The sequence below is a fragment of the Arachis duranensis genome, chromosome 6 (assembly GCF_000817695.3).
Source record: "Arachis duranensis cultivar V14167 chromosome 6, aradu.V14167.gnm2.J7QH, whole genome shotgun sequence".
Lineage (NCBI taxonomy): Eukaryota > Viridiplantae > Streptophyta > Magnoliopsida > Fabales > Fabaceae > Arachis > Arachis duranensis.
Window position 1 is genome coordinate 9,924,490 of NC_029777.3, and position 19,381 is coordinate 9,943,870.

At 32.3% G+C, this 19,381-nt stretch overlaps 2 protein-coding genes across 2 annotated transcripts; both read right to left on the bottom strand.

The window, feature by feature from the left end:
• Window positions 1-1,070: 1,070 nt before the first annotated feature.
• LOC107492673 (two-component response regulator ARR8) lies at window positions 1,071-2,698 on the bottom strand (the record flags this gene model as incomplete). Its single annotated transcript, XM_016113721.3, is given in 4 exon segments — window positions 1,071-1,141; window positions 1,583-1,660; window positions 1,771-1,874; window positions 2,024-2,698. Coding segments are annotated over 4 exon segments (371 nt in total), but the record flags the coding sequence as incomplete, so codon positions are not given.
• Window positions 2,699-17,911: 15,213 nt separating this feature from the next.
• LOC127748426 (uncharacterized) lies at window positions 17,912-19,115 on the bottom strand. The gene is made up of 3 exons (XM_052262938.1): window positions 18,572-19,115; window positions 18,428-18,492; window positions 17,912-18,298 (listed from the first exon to the last, which is right to left on the bottom strand). The coding sequence occupies exons 1-3, from the start codon at window positions 19,113-19,115 to the stop codon at window positions 17,912-17,914; spliced, it is 996 nt and encodes a 331-aa protein (XP_052118898.1).
• Window positions 19,116-19,381: the final 266 nt, after the last annotated feature.

Consider the following 19,381-nt stretch of genomic DNA (forward strand, 5'->3'; position numbering starts at 1 on the left):
ATAGTATGAGATTTCTTCCAATAATGTAAAATTACTCACTTTTCTTTTGTTAGTTAAGTATTTGCCAAATTTTAATAAAAATACTAGTCCCTAGACTTTCTCTTATTATTTAACTATTCTATCCCATCTCCACCTCGTTCACTAAATAAACTTTCGTCCCCAACTCATGCCAGTAAAAAAAATTGTGATTCCTAAATAGTAAAAAGGATACTCTTTTTACAATGAGCTTTATGTACACCAAACTCATTCATGAAAATAAATGTGACTAAATCGATTTTCCATTTTTCTTTTTGCATTAATTGTTATCCCATTTTCTTTCTTGTTAATGCACCTGCCTAATGAAACAAAACTTTACACTCTTCATACACTTGTTTAGCTTATGTAGGAACAAAATCCCTTTTTCAAAGGTTCTAATTGGTCCCATATTCCAACCAAACTGATAATTGGTAAACAAGACTCATTTAGACCCAAAATTTATCATCTGATTTCTTACTCTTCATATGATCTTTTTTTTTTCCTTTTAATATATGAAAACAAAATTGGAAGGGAATATTTTCCATGAAATGTGTACAGGAAACAACTTTCTACACTCCTATAAGGATCTATATCAACCAACACTGAAGTTAATCATAATGTGAAAAAAAAAAAGAGAAAAAGAAAAAGGAAGTTATATGAGAGAGAATTACATTGTGAAACTCAAGAAAATTATACTTTGGTAGGCAATGAAAATGATTATTTATGATCATACCACAGTGGCTATGCCACTGTATCTTGGTCTAGTTCTGTCAGTGGTCTCTGGTGAAAGGCTCTGCTCCATGCTCTTCCTCTTGTTGCTGCTGTTATTGTTATTGTTGTTTTGTTGCAGTGATTGTTGTTGTTGTTGTTGTTCTAAATTTGGTTGCACTTGTGGCTGTGCTTCTTCTTGTGGTTGATGCTGCTTTTGAACTTCTAATAAAGTATCAATCTTTTCTGGTATCACTTGCTTTTGATCTTGATCTTTCAACTTGCTCCTCTTCATTATATGTGGTTTGAGCCTGTTTGAAACACTCCTTCAGCCCTTCCCCTATTACCTGCTAATTCTTGAAGGCACATTCTCTGATGACATAATCACCACTGGTATGTTTCTAAGAGATGAAGATTCCTGGAAAAAAAAAAAGAAAAATCAGAACAAAATCCTATAAATTTCTTAACTCTGTTTGTTGGTTCCAGTTGAAATAATTGACCATGGAAAATTTCAGTCATTTCCAAACCAAATCCTGTTCCTCAAATCAAATCCAGCTGATAAAAAAGCATGGCCCTTTCTAGGAAGAAAATATTTGCAACATATTGTGATCCTGATTTGTTTTGAGTGGAAAACAGAAAAAAGAAAAAAAAGCATATATGGGAATAATAATATTCCAAGAGATAATAAAAACTATACTCCAAGTTGACAACTTTCAGCAATAGCAGAAAATTCGGATGAATACACAGTATCAAAATGGAAAATTCTTGTTGCTTTAAAAGCAAAAGGAGAAACAATCTTAGCCAGAGAAAGACTGAAAGAGAAAAAGAGATGAGACAGGAATAGAAACCATAACCATACCTTGATTTTCTTGAGCAAATCATAGCCAGTCATCCCAGGCATACAGTAATCTGTTATAACCATATTCACCTCCACCTCCTACAAATAAAACAAATCCTTAATTTTTCAGAATCCCAGAATAATAATAACATTGATACTGATCGACGGTTCAAAATTTAAAATAACAAAATTGAAATTAATATCCGTACCTGATGATTGTTAGGAGAAATAGAAGGTGTATTTGGGGTGCCATCATCATTCTCACGCAAGCCCAGAAATTCTAAAGCTTTGGTCCCAGAATCAACTGTAGTAACTGCCAATTCAGGTAAAAACACACAACTCAGACAACATAGTAGGACACATACATAAGAAAGGTAAGGAAGAAAAAAAAAAGGAAAAGGGTACAATTTTGTTTCTCTGTTTTCTTAGATTGTTGTCTGATTTAGGAAAAAAGGAGTGTACCTTGGTAAGAAGAAGTTCTTAGGAGCCTCTCAATAAGCTTTCTATCTATGAGGCTGTCATCAACAGCCAACACATGAAACTGCTGTGACTCTGTAGCAGCTGCAGCAGCCATCCCCATTATGCTTCTTCCCAATTCAGGGTTATGCAAAGATTAAAGTTGGAACCTTTGATCTGAATTAGAGGATGTGAAGAAGAAATGGGAAAGTGGGTGTGTTAAAAAAACGGTTTTTCTTCTTTTCCCTTTGGAAATGCAAGAAAGGAACGGCTTTTGTGTTTATGGGAGGAAGATGGGATAGGATGGGAAAAAGAAGAAGAAGAAGCTAAGAGCTTTGTATTGAAGTAATAAGACCCACCAAAATCCCCATCCCACAAAGCAAGATCCGACCAGATTTCATCCCAAATCTTGCAAAATAAAATTTTTTCCAAGCTAATGTTGAATTACATGGCAAACAATGCAAAAGAAAAAATATGATAATAACTTTTTAAGTTTTTTTTATCCAAAACAAATAAGAATAGAATAGAGGAATAAATGTGTGTTATAATGTTAAAATTATATTACTACTAAATTACTAAAAGTTTAAATTTCATTTTTTATAAAAAAATTAATTAATAGTTTTAATAAAATCCTAATTTTATTTATAGGTTGTTGAGGGAGGGAGGTGGGCTTAATTTATATATATGTGAGAGAAAAAGAGGGAGAGGGGAAAAAATGAAAATGGGGTTTGTGAAATTAGAAGGTTGGAAGAAAGCAAAAGAAGAAAAGAATGTGTAAGAGAGAGAGTGGGGCCCAAGAAAATCCGGAGAAGAGATACAGGTGATGTCAGCAAGGGTGGGTTTGTGAAATGAGAAAATAGAAAAATATGAAATCATGTGGAGCTTACCATATCTTAGGCAGGTGGGGGATAGAAGTGGCAAAGTCAGGCCATTTTCTTTTGATTCCCTTTTAAGATTTGCTTCCCATGCCCATCATCATCATCATCATCATCATCATTCATATCTCTCCATCCACTTCATTTTTACTATTTTTCATTTTCTTTTACATTGCTCTTTATTTTTCATCCCTAGGCCATTTACTATTCTTTCATTTTGGTTTGGAACACACATTTAAAATGGCTACTTTTTTCCTTCGTAGAAATGAGATAAGTAATATATTTTAATATTGTAATTTTTTATATTTTTTTAAACGGTGAAACATATTAAAATTTGAGGATTTGATTTATGTACCTTAAATTTTTAAAATTTTTAAAAATAGAAATTGAATGATTCAATTTAAAAAATCAGAGGATATGATCTTTGTATCTCATAAATTAAAAGATCTAATTTGATTCGATTTTTGTACTTCCTAAAAATTAAAAGATTTGATTTCTTCATCCCAAATTAATCTATTTTACATTTGAGATTAACACTACAACTATTTACAATTTAAAAAAATACAATTATTAATTCAATATATAAATAAAAAATGACATAAAATAAGTTTAATTTTAACTAATCGACAATATTAAATATTTTTTATATTTGTTTAATTATATTTATTTTTATAATTATTTATACATTTAATAAAAAAATATTTGTTTTTATTGACGTGCATTATATAATTAGATACATGTGTAAAATTAAATAAAATATATTTAAATTAAATTCAAATAAAATATCTCAGCATTTCTTAAAAATAATAGTCATCATTGAAAATGTCAACCAATATATTTGGTATGAGAATTATATTGACTCTCTACAAATATATATTAGGGTTCAACATTGTTCAAAGGCAGTATTGAAAGTACTATTTTTATTTTAATTTTAATTTTTATGACTTTGCACAAAGCTTTATATATTCCATTGTGGTAGAAGATAGGGATGTTATGGACCATTGATGTATATTCAAGGAAGAAGAAACGAGGCACATGGCAGAAAACGAGAAAGTGAAAAGGCACTAATTAGTGGGCCAATTTTGCCCCTAAATACTTCATTGTCTTCTCCCATCCCATTATGGCCATGCCCTCAGGACCAAGACCAATGCCATTTTTTCCTTCTTTCTTCTTTTTTCTTTTCTTTTGCTAATTCATCTCATTTTGTCCATTTAGTCAAATGTTCATACTAATTTTTCATGAAATTTTTACATGGGAGTATGATGGAATGTTCATCATTGAATCTTTCTCTCAAACCTTATGGCCCATGTGTAATCGTTCAGTTTTGCTAAGTGCATACAAATATTAAAATACAAAATATATATTAGTATGTATGAAAAAAATAAATTATTTTTTTATAAAAATATTCTTTAATAAAAATTTAATTTTTATGATTAAATTTTATTTACCAAAATATTCTTTAATAAATTATTTTTTCATTAATTAAATTATATTTTTACCAAAATATTCTTTTAAAAAATTTGTAATTATTACATTATTTTTTTTCTAAGATATCTTTCAATAATTATTAAATTATGATATTACCAAAGTTTTCGTTGAATTAATTATTAAATTGTGATTTTACCAAAGTTTTTGTTAAAATTAAATAATTAATTTTTTTCTAAGATCTTTTAAAAGATTTTTGAAGGGTATCTTAGGAAAAATAATTTAATCATTAAAAAAAATTAAAAGAATATTTTGGTAAAACTACAATTTAATCAATAAAAAATTAAGTTGTTAAAGCATATTTTAGTAAATAAAATTTAATAAAAAAGTTTACTAAAGAGTATTTTAGTAAAAAATATTTTTTTAAATAGATAAAGTTAACGTTAGTTAACACAAAAAAATTAAAATGGATTAAAGAGAAGATTTTTTAAAAGTTATAAGAAATGAGGATGTATATTTTATAACTAAAGAAGAGAAGAGTATCATTTTAGCATCTCTCAAAAAAGAAGAGTAGAATTTTTCAAAAAAAAAAGTATATATATTGTTTTTAGAGAGGGGAAAAAAGTCTTTATTTGCATTATAGGTCAAGTCATTAAGGCTGACTTTATCTCCATTTTCCCTTTCAATTGTCTTAAAAGGGAACTAATTAATCTTAGCCCAACTATTTAAAACGGCAAAATTTTTAAACCCAACGTACTATTTAATGTTGCTTAGTTTACAAGAAAATATCTTAATTAATAATTATAAGCGACTTTTAAACCCTAGGCCACAACAAATAAATAACAAAAAGTTTATTTATTATATGTGAATAAGCTTGTAAATTATGAATATTGTAATAATAATTCTGGATTTTTTTTGTCGTGTCAACCGCCGCTAAATTTTATTTAGCAACCGCCGTAAAAAAGTCGTTACTATCTACTGGATTTAGTGCAATGAATGAAATCTTCGAAATAAATTACTTTTGATAACGTTTTCAATTAATAATGCTAGTTTTCTTATTGGTGATGGAAATTACCATTGTTCTTTATTGATAAGAATATAATTTTAAATATCAGTAGAGAAAAGTACTTGCCAAACAAAGCTCATTATTTTGTTATTCACATTCTCATATATATTTTTGTTGCACTGAGAAATTACCATCAAGTGAAAATTATTTAAGATTATTTCCTTTCAATAATTTACATTTTAATCTACTCAATGCATGGAATTTTTTTTATTATTTGTTGATTTAAAATGCATCATGTGTTTATAGAAATATATAAACAAATGCTCTCAAATAAAAGAAGCCGTGATATGCGTCATATAATATATATGAATCTTTTTGTGAGATATATTATTTATTTTGACTATAAATTTCTTTAATAATATATATATAAGCTTATTAATTAGATATCATGACTAATGAAAAAGATTCGGACTCATCCAGCAGCAAGATTAATTAAATAATCACCTGTCTAATGATTCGTTTTACGGTAACTTCAAAGATGACATATGGTGAAGTCATAGTATATATTTATTATTAAATTAATAGTCATAACAGGTTTACACTGAAATTAACTATTAAAAATTAAGAATTAATATCAAATATATATTAAAATATAAAATATACATAAAAAATAAATTAATAATAAATATATTTATATTTAAATACATATTCATTAAAAAATGAGTTAATATTTTGTTAAACTAAAATGTTAATTAACGACCGTCTTCGAACAACAAATAAAATTTTAGGTCATAATAAACTGTAAACACGTTTGCGTTTCCTTATAATGAGTTTATATTTTTACAAATAAAATTCCGTTCGTGAAGTTATTTTCAAAAATATATTTTTTAAAATTTTATGTTTTATTTTATTTTTAATTATAATTAATTATTTAATTACTTTTGCATTATTATAACATAACTTACTAAATTAAAATGAGTCTATTTAACATAACTTTTGTATATAAGCTAATTTAGTAAGTTATGTTATAATAAGAATATTATAATTAAGTATTATAAACGAAATAAAATGAGTCTATTTATATATATTAAATCGGCAAGTTAGTCTAATTTCTAGGTTTTTTCAAGGTTAAACGGGTATAATTCATCATTAATCTCTCTCATTTTTATAACCATATATTATAAGGTAGAAACTTAGATACAATTAATTTTACGTAAAATTAATAATTAAAAATAGTTAGATAAAAATTTAATTAAATCAATAAAATTATTTAACTGTTCTCTAACAGTCCAACGATAAATTTAATCAATTTTGATTTGGTGTATGGACAGTATGGTACGATAATTATTGTTATGCCAACTATAATAATTATACAAATTTGACAATATTTAAAAAGATATTGTTAAAATTAAAATGATATTTTTCTAAATATTTGAAAATACTTATATATCAATTTAAGAAATAAAAATAAAAAGCATTATAAAAATATAAAAAAATATAATCTTAGTTTTAATAATATTAGCAAATTTATATAATTAATAATAGTCATCATAAACTCTACTTTTTGATTATCTATACATGGGAATACACATAAAAAGAAACTAATAATAATGTTATTATTTAATAAAATAAAAGTGGCTTTGTTATAAACTACATATATAACAAGAACAGTAAACTTAATTAACTTATATGCTTATTCCAGTTATAATAATAAGTCCATCAAATGAATGAGAGATTTGACCATTAAGTAGTAGCTTAGCTAGTAGATAAGAAAGAGACCTTTTACATTGTAATTTGAGTTAACGAAGACCCTAGGTCAACAGCATATAAAATGAAAAATAATATTTTATTTGAATTAAGAATAATAATATAATAATGAGAGAGGGGTCCTCTAGCAATTGGCTACAAGATTGAGCCACATAGAAAACATGTTCACATGTACAATTCCATGAAATAGGGGACCAAAGGTTTGAAATTTTTGGCGTGGCAATAGCTGCCAACTTTTTTTAAATAGTATCAATTAAAGTTGTTAAAATTACTTGATGGACAAGTTGATATAATTTGGTTGCACTAATTAATGAGAAGATTTAGTGTACACAGCAAATCCTTTTCTGAATGTTTATTTTTATTCTAGGTCTAGCTAGTAGCTAGTTGTGTAGCTATTAATTAAAATAAATGTTTTCTTGGAGTTTTATTACTTGCCCTATTTGGACAAGTGGTGTGTACTATACTAGATTCTTACCCTCCAACATCAATTAATAAGACACATCAATGCTAGTAATTTTTGGTATTCACCAGCTGGATTTAATTAGACTCTGAATTCTGTTATAAATAGTTATTGGGTTTATTTTTATCTGATTTAAAAATAATCTGAAGTAAACACTAAACAGAATTAAATCAGGTCAATTTGAGATAAAATTAATATATATAAATTTGTAAAGTTTATATACTAAATAATATTTTTTAAATTTAATTTAATAAATATTATATTATATTTATGTCAAAATAATATTATATATAATAAAAATATAATATGACATTATTAATTTTCCGACTAAAAATAAAATTTCAAACTCGGTAAAATATGCATTGGATCCGAACCGAATTTTAAAATGAACTAAATCTTGAACGTCTTTAATAATAATTTTTAAACTAATTATACAAATAAATACTCTTTTAATTCTTATAGTTTAAAGTAAAACTCAAAATCCTTCTTAACATTAATTTTTTAAAAAACATTTTTAACATTAAATTATTTTTAAAAAGATCTTTTTAATAAAACATATATTTTGACTATTTTACACTCGTCTTTTTAATTATGTTCCTTTTTTTTTTCCTTTTTTCTTCCTTTTCCCCACCTCTAATCACTAAGGTAACGTGAAGGTAACGTTTAGAAAGAAGATAGAGATCGAAAGAGAAAAAATTAAAAGACATAAATTAAATTAAATTTCTGTATTATGTTTAGTATATAGTGTATATGCTGAATTATAAATTATATTGTTTTAAAAAATGTTAAAAAATTATCAAAATTTATAATTTTTTACTATCATTTTTAGCCATCAATCAATTTTTTTTAGTTTAGTAATTTAACAACATATTTTATCTCATATTTTTTAATATTAATAACTAATTAATAATAATAAAAAATAATAAATTCTAATATTTTTTAATATTTTTTTGTCTTAAATAATATAAATAGCTTTATATATAAATTAAATTACATTTTTAGTAGAAGTAGTGTGATGATTGATCAGTCGTTAGTCAACCTATGTATAATTTTATATAGAAATCAAACATTATAAAATATCATGAAATGAAATCTTTTGCCGCATATATATATAAAATATGAAAAATCAAGCTCATAAAATCGGATAATGTATCTGATTCACAGTCTTTCTATTACTTTGGCAGTTGCCTATTTTTATAATAGTGAAGAAAAAATTTAAACATAATATGAGTTGATCATCACAACTTCTTTTTTAAATCAAAGATACCCCACTTATTTAATCATTATTAATTATTGTATCTGAATAAAAAAATGATAAATAAATAAATACATATTACATTATTTGAAATGTATAAAAAAGATATAAATATTGTGTTGAACAAAAATGGCAAAAATGATGAAACAAAATTGCATATAGTAGTTTGAGGATTATATGCCTAGTTCTTCAAACTTCATAATTAATTTAAAGGTGTAAATCAGTACTTTGATTATTATTTTACATAAACTACTGCTGTAGAAGATAACTTATACTATATAGGATTAGTTAGTACTAACTAACATGTTGATCACTTAACTAACATAATGTTATACATGTTTGTTATATATCATTTTTTTACTTTATATACATACTTCTTTTTAGATAGTTGAGTTTCAATCTCCACCCAAAATAGAGATAGAGAAGTGTTCAAAACATGACAATTAGGCAATTAACCTAATTAGTAGCATGTTTGGAAACCCATAAAAAAATCCTTTAAAAAAGTCTTTTAAGTATTAAAAAAAAAGTATGTTTGTGTTATAATAATTTGACTTACAAACAAAACTAAAAAAATAACTTATAAACAAAGCAATATTTTAAAGTTAATACTTCTTAACTAAATTATTGAAATAAAAAATAATTATACAAATATAAAGTATTATAATAAATGTAATTTTTAAGCAAATATATAGATGCGCATATAAAATTTGTTTAATTTGTTACTGAAAAGAAAAAGAATATAGATGAAAGTGATGGTGATATATGGAGAATGCGTGGTGGGACAAGGAGGCAAGAAAACTTACAAGACAAAAATCTTGGGAATCACATGTAATGTATTATATATTGTAATTTGCAATGCACATAAAACAAACAAAACCAACTGTCTAATCCTAATTAATTTGATTCTCACGTAGTCACGTATATCATACATCGCACTCTCTTCGATCTTCACTTCTTACATAATTCTCAATAATAACTCGGTTACATGTGTAATTGAATTTACTGAATTTGGTGGTTTTGGTAGGGTTTGATTCCCCGACAAGCTTTGGTGTTTGATCCATTGGGTACAATCTGTCACACTTTTCCAAACTAACTATACACACATTACATACATTATAGTAAAATACATATAATAAGGTGATTAAATGAGAGTGACAGGTTAACAGTAGAAGTGTCCCTGGTAAGGAGTGTATAGCAGCGAAGGACACGGAGTGTAGTTGTAGTATATATAGCAGTTAGGTTAATTAGGTTATTCTGCTCTTCATGCCAATACTTTCTTTCATGGATTGGACCCTACCCAATGCGTTCCTCTCAGACCACTCTATCATTACCGGGATCCTGTCCTCTCATTCCTTGCCTCTAATTATTCCTACATACACACATGTATGTATGTATACAAGTTTACTGTTATGGCTCGATTTCATCTGATACTATTGTTAAAAAATAGATAATTATCGACAAATTTATTGATAAAATTTTCAACTTCTATTTTTGTTAAATTTTTTGGTTACTGACGAATTTATCAACGAATGATAAAAATTTTGTCGGTAATATTTTGAAATATGTACGTATTTTAAAATAAGTTCAAAAGTATATATTACTAGCTACTATGATATGATTTGAACTTAGGACAAAATAATATACTAAATTATGTAATCACTGGGACAGGTTTATTAGTTGTGTATTTGCCTATCAATGAGTATATATATACATAATATAAATAATTATTTTTTATATTGATTATATGAATGGTAATTTAAAAATACGAATATAATTATGCAATTGTGTAAAACACTTTACATTGTCAATATATTAAAATTAAATTTTTGTATATGTGTGCACGCGTGTATGTGTGTTTCAAGTTTCAACTTTAAACTACTTACTGCTTAGACCAATAACCTAGCCGGCTGTGTTTATTTTTGAGAACAGGACAAGATAAAATACTGAAAACAAAACACAATAGATAAAGACACAAAATTTTGTGTTCTTGTATTTTATTTGGTGATAAACTAGAATAAATTATGAAAATTCAATTTATTCTATTTTTTTCATCCAAAAAAGTTTAGAAGAAAAATATAATAGTAAAAAAATACAAATATAAAAAATTAACAAAAATAATAAAAAAATAAAATATAAGTTATGTCTTTTGTTAGTATTTCTATGTATTTTCTGTTAGGATGAACACAAAATACACTAATTTAATGTTTCTGGAGTCACCAAAAAAAATTTAATATTTCTGAATACAATATCTTTATTTATATTTTATCTGTCAAACATAATTTTATATTTTTATATTCCTATCTCTGTATTTTATTTTTGTAATCAAACGCAGCTCTAAAAATTCAATGTTTCGTGTACTACCCTTTTAACTATTGTCATAATAACTAAATGAAGAAATTTTTTCAAAATTACAAAGTTTATGTGGACAGTATCTATTTTTTACATAATTTAATAATTTATTATTATTATTTATCAATGTATCAAATGGATATAAAGCTTTGAGATATATATTGCAGAGATTGAGAGAAAAAAATGGTTTGTATTGGGATTTTTTTCATAATAAATTATGAAAAATGATTATTTTCATCAAACTCATTTTGAGTTTTATTTATTAAAATATACATTTTTTTAAATTAGGACAAGTTCGTCGCATTTTTCGGCGAACTCTATGATTTATACGGAATTTGTCGCACTCTCTGGCGAACTCTATAATATATATAGAGTTCGTCGCACACCCTAACGAATTCTAGACAATACTCGGCGTATTATATATTCTTATCCTTTGTCCTTTTCTTTTCAAACCTTCTTCCAAATTTTATTCTATTATTCCTTTCTGTATTCCGGCGTTTTAGAAGTTCATTATTCACGACATCAGCAGTTTGAGGTTAGTAATTAATATGTTAGTTGGAGTAATTTTTCTCAGATTAGTTAGAGTTACCTAATATTTCTTAGTTAGTTGTTGCATGCTAATTATAATTAGAGTTACTGTTTACTGATTTCATGTTATTCAATAGTTGTTGATTGTATTTAACATGTGAATTAGTATAAGTTGTTAGTCTATTCTTAGTTAGTTTAGTCAGAAAAATTGGTTTAAGTTGTTAGTCAAATCTTAATAAAATTAAGTTAGAGTATAGGGTTAAGTGACTTATTATTTAGGGATGCCTAGAATTTTAGTGAAAGTAAAGTAGAATACTAGTATTTTGAAATACATCTGTTTACAAATCCTTTTAATGCAAAACAAATGCTGATAATTATATGTTATTTTGTGTAAATTAAGTGTGGTTAGATGGACCAACAATTATTGGGATACGAGGATACCATCTACAGATTAGATCAGGCTGAGCACATTGCTGGTAGAGTTGATCGAGTGGTAAGATAATATCGTTGTCGATGATCTCTCTTTAATTAAGAAACAGTGAACTTGTGCTATTTAGAGTTGACGCTTTTTTTTATTTTATCTTTCCGTTTGGTAGGCGTCTCGGATCTTGTGCACCAGGCAGAATTTGATGACGAGGCCATCAGAGGCGATTAGGCCATATCTCAGTCGAGTCGGATTTGAGTATGTGGCCTATATGGTTGAGTTCGATCATGACTGGCTACTTGCCTCGACGTTGATAGAGAGGTGGAGGCCTAAGCCCCACACCTTTCATCTAGTATGCAGGGAGATGACCATCACGCTGCACGATGTGGCATATCAGCTGGGACTCAGGATCGATGGTGATCCTGTGAGTGGGTGCATGAGTAGTTGGGAGCAGCACCATCAGGGATGGACATTCGAGGACTTTTGTCAGAAGTTACTGGGTGTTGTGCCCGGCGCGAATGACAGACAGTCACAAACGAAGTGGACTATCAAGCTCACGTGGTTCCTTAACAATGTCTACGGAGAGCTGGAGTAGGACACCACTGAGGAGAGCCTCTTGAGGTACACAGGAGGGTACATCATGCGGCTGATAGGGGGTATTCTATTCCCAGATGCATCTGACTCCCGGGTGTACATCAGGTGGCTCCCAATGCTGGAGGACCTCGATGCATGTGGTAGGTTGTCATGGGGGTTGGCTGTATTGTCATGGATGTACCACCAAATGTGTCGTGCGACGGATCATGGTGCGCACAACTTGGGTGGTTGTGTTTGTAAATCCCGGTTAAATTAGTAAATAATTAGTCAATAAATTAATTTTTAATAAGGAGGATTAGAAATGTGAATATTATATCAAATTAGGATAGAGCTCATCGAAACAAGAATTTTGACACCAATTTTAAAGAAAACGGTCCAAAATTGGACCGAACGGGCCAAACCGGTTAAACCGGACCGTGGGCCCAACCGGGCCAGCTTTTAAAAAGGACCCACATCCTCGTCTTCCCCATTTCAGCAACGTTGAAGTTGCAGGGGAAAGGAGAGAAAGGAATCCCGTAACCCTACAGTAAAATTCCAACTGACGTAACTCCTCCTTTCGAGCTCCGATCACCGCACCGTTTGTGGCCACGCGTTCACCGCGTCGAGCTTTACATTTCTACCGGAACAATTTCATAGGTAACTCATTATTTTACACTCAACCTTCATTTCCCCCAATTTTTGAATTTTAAGTGGGAATGTTGAATTTCTTTGATTTGTTTTAGGATCCAATTAGCTTGAGGGAAACGTTTACTCTTGCTTATGTGAAGCTTGGGTAAGGTGAAGATATGATAATTCTATTTTATTTTCTTTGAATTTGAGCTTTGAGTATTAAATTGGATATATATGTGTTATAAATGTGTATTAGGTTGTGAATAAATAATTGGAGCTTGAAATTGTGAATATTGGAACTTGGAGGAAGCTGATTAGTTGAATTTTGAAGGGGCTGCCTTGGTTTTAAATAATTTTCTTTGGTCGTTACGTGGAAATCGGCCAAGGTACGGTTTAGGTTTCTTGCATTTAATATATAATGTTCTGTGAAAACTTAGGCTAGATGACCATAGGATAAGTTGGAATGCAGGTGTATGTTTAATGTTTAGTAATTTGTAGATGAATATATTTGGTTGAAGTTTATTTAATTAGGGTTATCATGGAAATAATAATGATGAGGATGGTCCTATGACACTTGCTACATTTCTGAAAGTTCACCCTCTGACTTTTAGGGGATCCTCAAATCCCACTGATGCAGATAATTGGATTCAGGCTATGGAACGGGCATTACAGGCTCAACAGGTTCCTGAGGAGCAATGGGTTGAATTTGGAACTTATCAGCTGCAAGGTGAGGCTCAGTATTGGTGGCAGCGAACACGACGTATCCTGCAGCCTAATGGTGTTGCGATTCCTTGTGAGATTTTCCGGACAGAATTCTATAAGAAATACTTTCCTAATTTAGCCAAAAATGCCAAGGAACTTGAATTAATGCAGTTAAAATAGGGACAGATGACTGTTGCTGAGTATACTAGTAAGTTTGAGGAATTATGTCGCTTTTCTCATATCTGTCAAGGGGCATCAGAAGATTTTGCCGAATGGAAGTGTATTAAGTATGAGGAGGCCTTCGGAGTGATATTCTGAGTTTTGTTGCCCCAATGGAGATCAGGGTGTTTTTTGAATTGGTGAATAAGAGTAGAGTGGCTGAAGATTGTGTGAGGAAGGCAGCAACAGAGAAAGAAAGTTTGAGGGTGCCTTTTCAGAGACCTTCAGGAAGGAACTTTGCTCCGAGAGGTAGGAATTTCAAGCGTGGAGGCTCTGTTCCACAGCAGACTCAGGGTCAAGGTAATTACAGAAGGCTGAATACCAATGTTAATCAGGGAAGAAGGTTTGGGAAGCAGCCACAGCAGGATCTGAATTGTCAGAAGTGTGGAAAGTATCATCATGGAGTTCCGTGTAGATTAGGACTTGGAGTATGCTATTCCTGTGGACAGCCCGGGCATATAGCTAGTAATTGCCCGGAGAAGAAGAAGTATGAGACTGGTAGGGTGCAGCAGCCAGGGAGAGTATACACCACTTCTACCATAGGTGCTGAGAGATCTGAGACACTGATTAGAGGTAATTGTGAAATGGCTGGTAAAATCTTAAATGCTTTATTTGATTCAGGAGCAAGTCATTCATTTATTGCATTTGAAAAGGCCCATGAATTAGGATTGAGAATGGTGGTTTTAGCTTATGATTTCAAAGTATATAATGCTACTCATGAAGCTATGGTGACTAGGATAGGATGTCCACGAGTTCCCTTTCGAGTACAACAACGTGAATTTGTGCATGATTTGATTTTTTTGCCTATGACTGGTCTTGATCTCATTTTGGGATTGGATTGATTATCCAAGAATCATGTTTTGCTTGATTGTTCTGAGAAGTCAGTACAGTTTATGCCGGAAGGGTCAGAAGCACCGGTTGTGGTGAATAGTTACTATTTGAATTCTATGATAGTAAACTATTCAGGAACTGAATGTCAGGGTATTAACTGGGTGTGCCTAAATATACTTTCCATGTTAAATGTATATTTGTTATCTGCAGTATTTGTAACCTTCTTGTGCTTGCCTTTGTCTGTTTAGTTGTCTGTAAAAATGTATGATGGAGTTGGAGGTAAGGAGGAATGGCAGAATGGGATTTAGATTCGCATTTCCAGGACCTTATATATTTTGTGTGTGGCACCTTTACCATACTGAGAACCTCCGGTTCTCATTCCATACTATGTTGTTGTTTTTCAGATGCAGGTCGAGAGACATCTCGTTAGGCGTCTGGACTCTTGAAGCGGAGTGGTTACTGGTTATTTTATTATGCTATGATGTGTATATATGTACTTGCTTTTCTCTCCGCATAACTTGTTCTTTTGATCCTCCTAGAGGTTTATGGAGAGGCAGGATTATGTATATGTACTTTTGGGTTTTGGATATGTATGTATATATATATGTAAATATTTTTCGGCCAGTCTTGACTTCGCAGGCTGAGTTAGGAGCTTGTTATTTTGTATCTTTGACACTCTATTCCTACTTCTGTTATCATATGTTTAATAGTTATAGTTTCCTTAGCACGCAGGTTAACCCGTTCCTTGAGCGTTGCGCTTTTATTTTGCGATTTTGTTTCCTCTTTTCTTCAAGGCTCCTAGCATTTTATAATTCTTCTACTATTATATGTACTCATTTTATTTTATAGGTCGTAATACCACACCACCTCTGTTTTACGGCTTAAGTGTAAAGCTTAGTGTGGTAGGGTGTTACAGTGTCAGCCTACTATTGTCTTGGGACTACCACCGTATTTCCCTGCTATGCCCTGATGGATTTGATACTCGCCAGTTTTCACTGCTTGAGAGGTATTTTTGTTTATTTTCTGCAGTAATCCTTTGTTAATTTATTATATTAAGTGTTTAATATAACTAATTTGTGATGTAACTTTTACTGTGAGGTTGTAGGTGGGTTCAGTACCGGCCTGATAACGCTAGAGGCGAGGGCCGCTTTAAGCATTACATGCGTATTCTGAACGAGATTGGGATGCTCTACACAAGTCATAAATATTTAAGTGTAGCGAGTTTACTTTATATGATGTGTTTTGCATATGAAGATTGAATAATAACACCAACTTGCGTATTGGAAACAGGTTGATTGGATGTCGTATGCCGACCTACAGCTGGAGGGTCTAGTTCCGCATGCGTTTGCTGAGTCTGACCACACAGCGGCGGTTGTCTGCCTGATGCTTTGCTTTGCCATTATTGAGTGGCATCAGATAGATCGGGTGGTGCGGCAGTTCGGGGGCCTGCAGCACATCCTGACCAGGCCATTAGACATCTACAACATGCATGGGATGGATGGTAGATTTGGACGGGGTGAGTAGTTCCCACACTTACTTGGGGGATGGCATGAGTTATGGGATCAGCCGGCCGACCATCGTCTACACATCCATCATCATATAGACCTGTGTTCTTCACTATCGTATATGACTTGGTACCTACAGTGGGCACACACAGAGTTGTTTGGTCAGGGTGACCAGCACTTAGTGCCATCAGGGGTGATGCTAGAGGACCTGCCTATATACCATCCACCTGCTGCAGAGTTACATCAGCCTGAGGATGGTCATCTCCTAGAGTTGTGACCAGCTGCCAGGAGAGGGAGAGGTCGGGGACGGGGGAGAGCCAGAGGTAGAGGCAGACGTGGTGAAGGCCGAGAGAGGCAAGGGGTGACGAGATTCACAGGGACAGAGACCCAATTAGCCCCCCAAGCCATGGCCCAGAGGCTGGGGCCCAGACAGTTGGGACTCTGTCGGGACCCTTGCCCGGAGGATACGTGTCCTTCAGACCCTTGGGTCACATTAGTGCATTAGAATTTAACAACCAAATAAATTTAATCTCAACAACTTTTCTCACAGATTAAATTACACGAAAGTCAAATTATAATCATAACAGTTATAATGAACTCATATAGCTAACTAACGTCGGCTTGACGATGCACCTCCACCGTCAATAGCGGTACACGTCTTCCGCGTGTGACCAGTATGACGACACAATCCGCACTTTTTCTCCCTGGTGTGCTCGACGTCATCCATCTTTTTTCGGATTCTTGAGCTGACTGGTCGACCTTTCTTCACTCTTATCATCCTAGGGTTGGGCCGAATGCAGAGCCCATCATAGAATGGCCAATCATCCTCATGTCCAATTGAACGAAACTCTGACCTGTAAATGTTGAATACCAACTTCATGCGATACACAGGATGCACAAATCCCCTCCAATCAATTCTTCCTTGGGAGCATGCTGCAAGGACGTGACGACACGAAAGGTGAAACGCCTGAAAATACCCACAGTCACACTTGCGTTCGTCGAGTAGAACCTGGTAGTTGTGTTGTCTGGACCCAGGCACTACCGCTAACACTTCAACCGTAAAGCCAGTTCGCGAACGATCAAACTAATAAACATTCATCGTGTTGATGTGCTTCGAATCAAACTCTATGGCCTTTGTCAGCGTCTGTGAGAATTCGGCACCGACTTGGAGTTGGGCAAGGGCCTCAGAACCCTTCCTGGCAAAAAGTTCTCCTAACCGAAAATAACTTGACTTAACAAGAGCCGTGATTGGCGAATTGCGAGAACCTTTCATGATAGCATTTATGCACTCGGAGATATTCGTTGTCATGTGTCCGAATCTACTACCCTCATCCGCATACTACGCCTACTGTGAGCTTGGCATCTCTTCAAGCCACCTCGTGATTGCCTCATTCTCGCCCCTCAAATACCCGAAATAATGAGGAAACTCCCGCTGTGACTTCAAATACACTGCATTAATCAGAACCTTCTTCAAGTTCTTGTTCTTGAAGTGTGTTATGAAGTTGGCAACAATGTATCTCGTACAAAATAACTGGAAAGCATGAGGTGGTCTCCATAAACTATCATTGGCATTCAATTTCCCATCAATTGATTTGTGCTTGTCTGAAATCACTAAGACACCGGGTTGTGGAGTCACATGCTGACGTAGATACGACAGAAAGAACGACCATGCCTCATTTATCTCACCCTCGACAACGGCAAACGCAATAGGCAAAATGTTTGCGTTGCCATCCTAAGCTATGGCCATGAGCAGCGTCCCACCATATTTACCATATTTACCATATAAGTGTATGCCATCAATGAAAATTAGTGGCTTGCAATGCTTGAAAGCCTTGGTACATGGTGAAAACGTCCAAAATACCCGATGAAACATGACGAAGTCGGCAGAACCAAGCCAAGGCTGAGTGACAAGTTGCACCCAAGTACCTACAAACAAATTCTCAATAAACATATTGTATACCATTCTTGTCTTAATAACATATAACCACAGTGAAACAATTCTTACCAGGCAAGTACATTTGCATAGCGAACAACCAACGAGGAAGCTCATTGTATGACTCCTTCCAATCCCTATATATGCTAACAATGACTATCTGTTTTGCGAGCCAAACCTTTCTGTTGGACACCTTATAACCGAAGTGATTCTCTACACCTCCTTGTAGAACCCTGATGCTTATTGTTGGATATGTTTTTACCATTGTGAAAATATGTTGAGAAATCATCTTCGAATCCAACCGACAATGGTCTTGCCCAATCGAAGTTTGCATGCATTTGGGAGGACCAGTGTATATCCTCACCTCCCACTTTTCTACCTTACGGCGATACGATATGTGTATGCTCCAATTACAACCGGGTCCGAACTGGATACACTGTGCACTATACCTGCACTGGTCACTACATACTATTTTGTACTCCACAGCCCTCTTGATGTTGTATGTTTTAACAGCCAACATGACTTCTTCCTTGTTCCGAAAATGTTGTCCAACCTTGAACTCATTCCTTAGATCCTCTTCAGGGCCTCCCTGTGTAAAGGACCATTCAGACGTCATTGCATCAAGGTTCAACCTAGAGAAGTAGTCCAGGCGGTCATACGGTTACAAAATAGCGGGCTGTGTCAGAGCAATTTGCGTGTCACCATAATAATTCATCTTTTTTTCCTCGTCACCATCATCAGAAATTTTGGCTGGTACTTCTTCAGCATCGTTTCCATCGTCGGGGTTAACTTCATACTGATCCATCATCGGATCCCTAACAACGAAACCCTCGTGACTTTCAACGCCGTCATCCAACTCAGCATTGTCGACTTCAACATTAG

Coding starts and splice junctions, on each gene's coding strand:
- LOC127748426 (XM_052262938.1), bottom strand. CDS start 19,115: ATGACGTCTGAATGGTCCTTTACACAGGGAGGCCCTGAAGAGGATCTA. Junction 18,493..18,571: donor TATGCAAATGTACTTGCCTG/GTAAGAATTGTT, acceptor ATTTGTTTGTAG/GTACTTGGGTGCAACTTGTC. Junction 18,299..18,427: donor ACTTCGTCATGTTTCATCGG/GTATTTTGGACG, acceptor GCCATAGCTTAG/GATGGCAACGCAAACATTTT.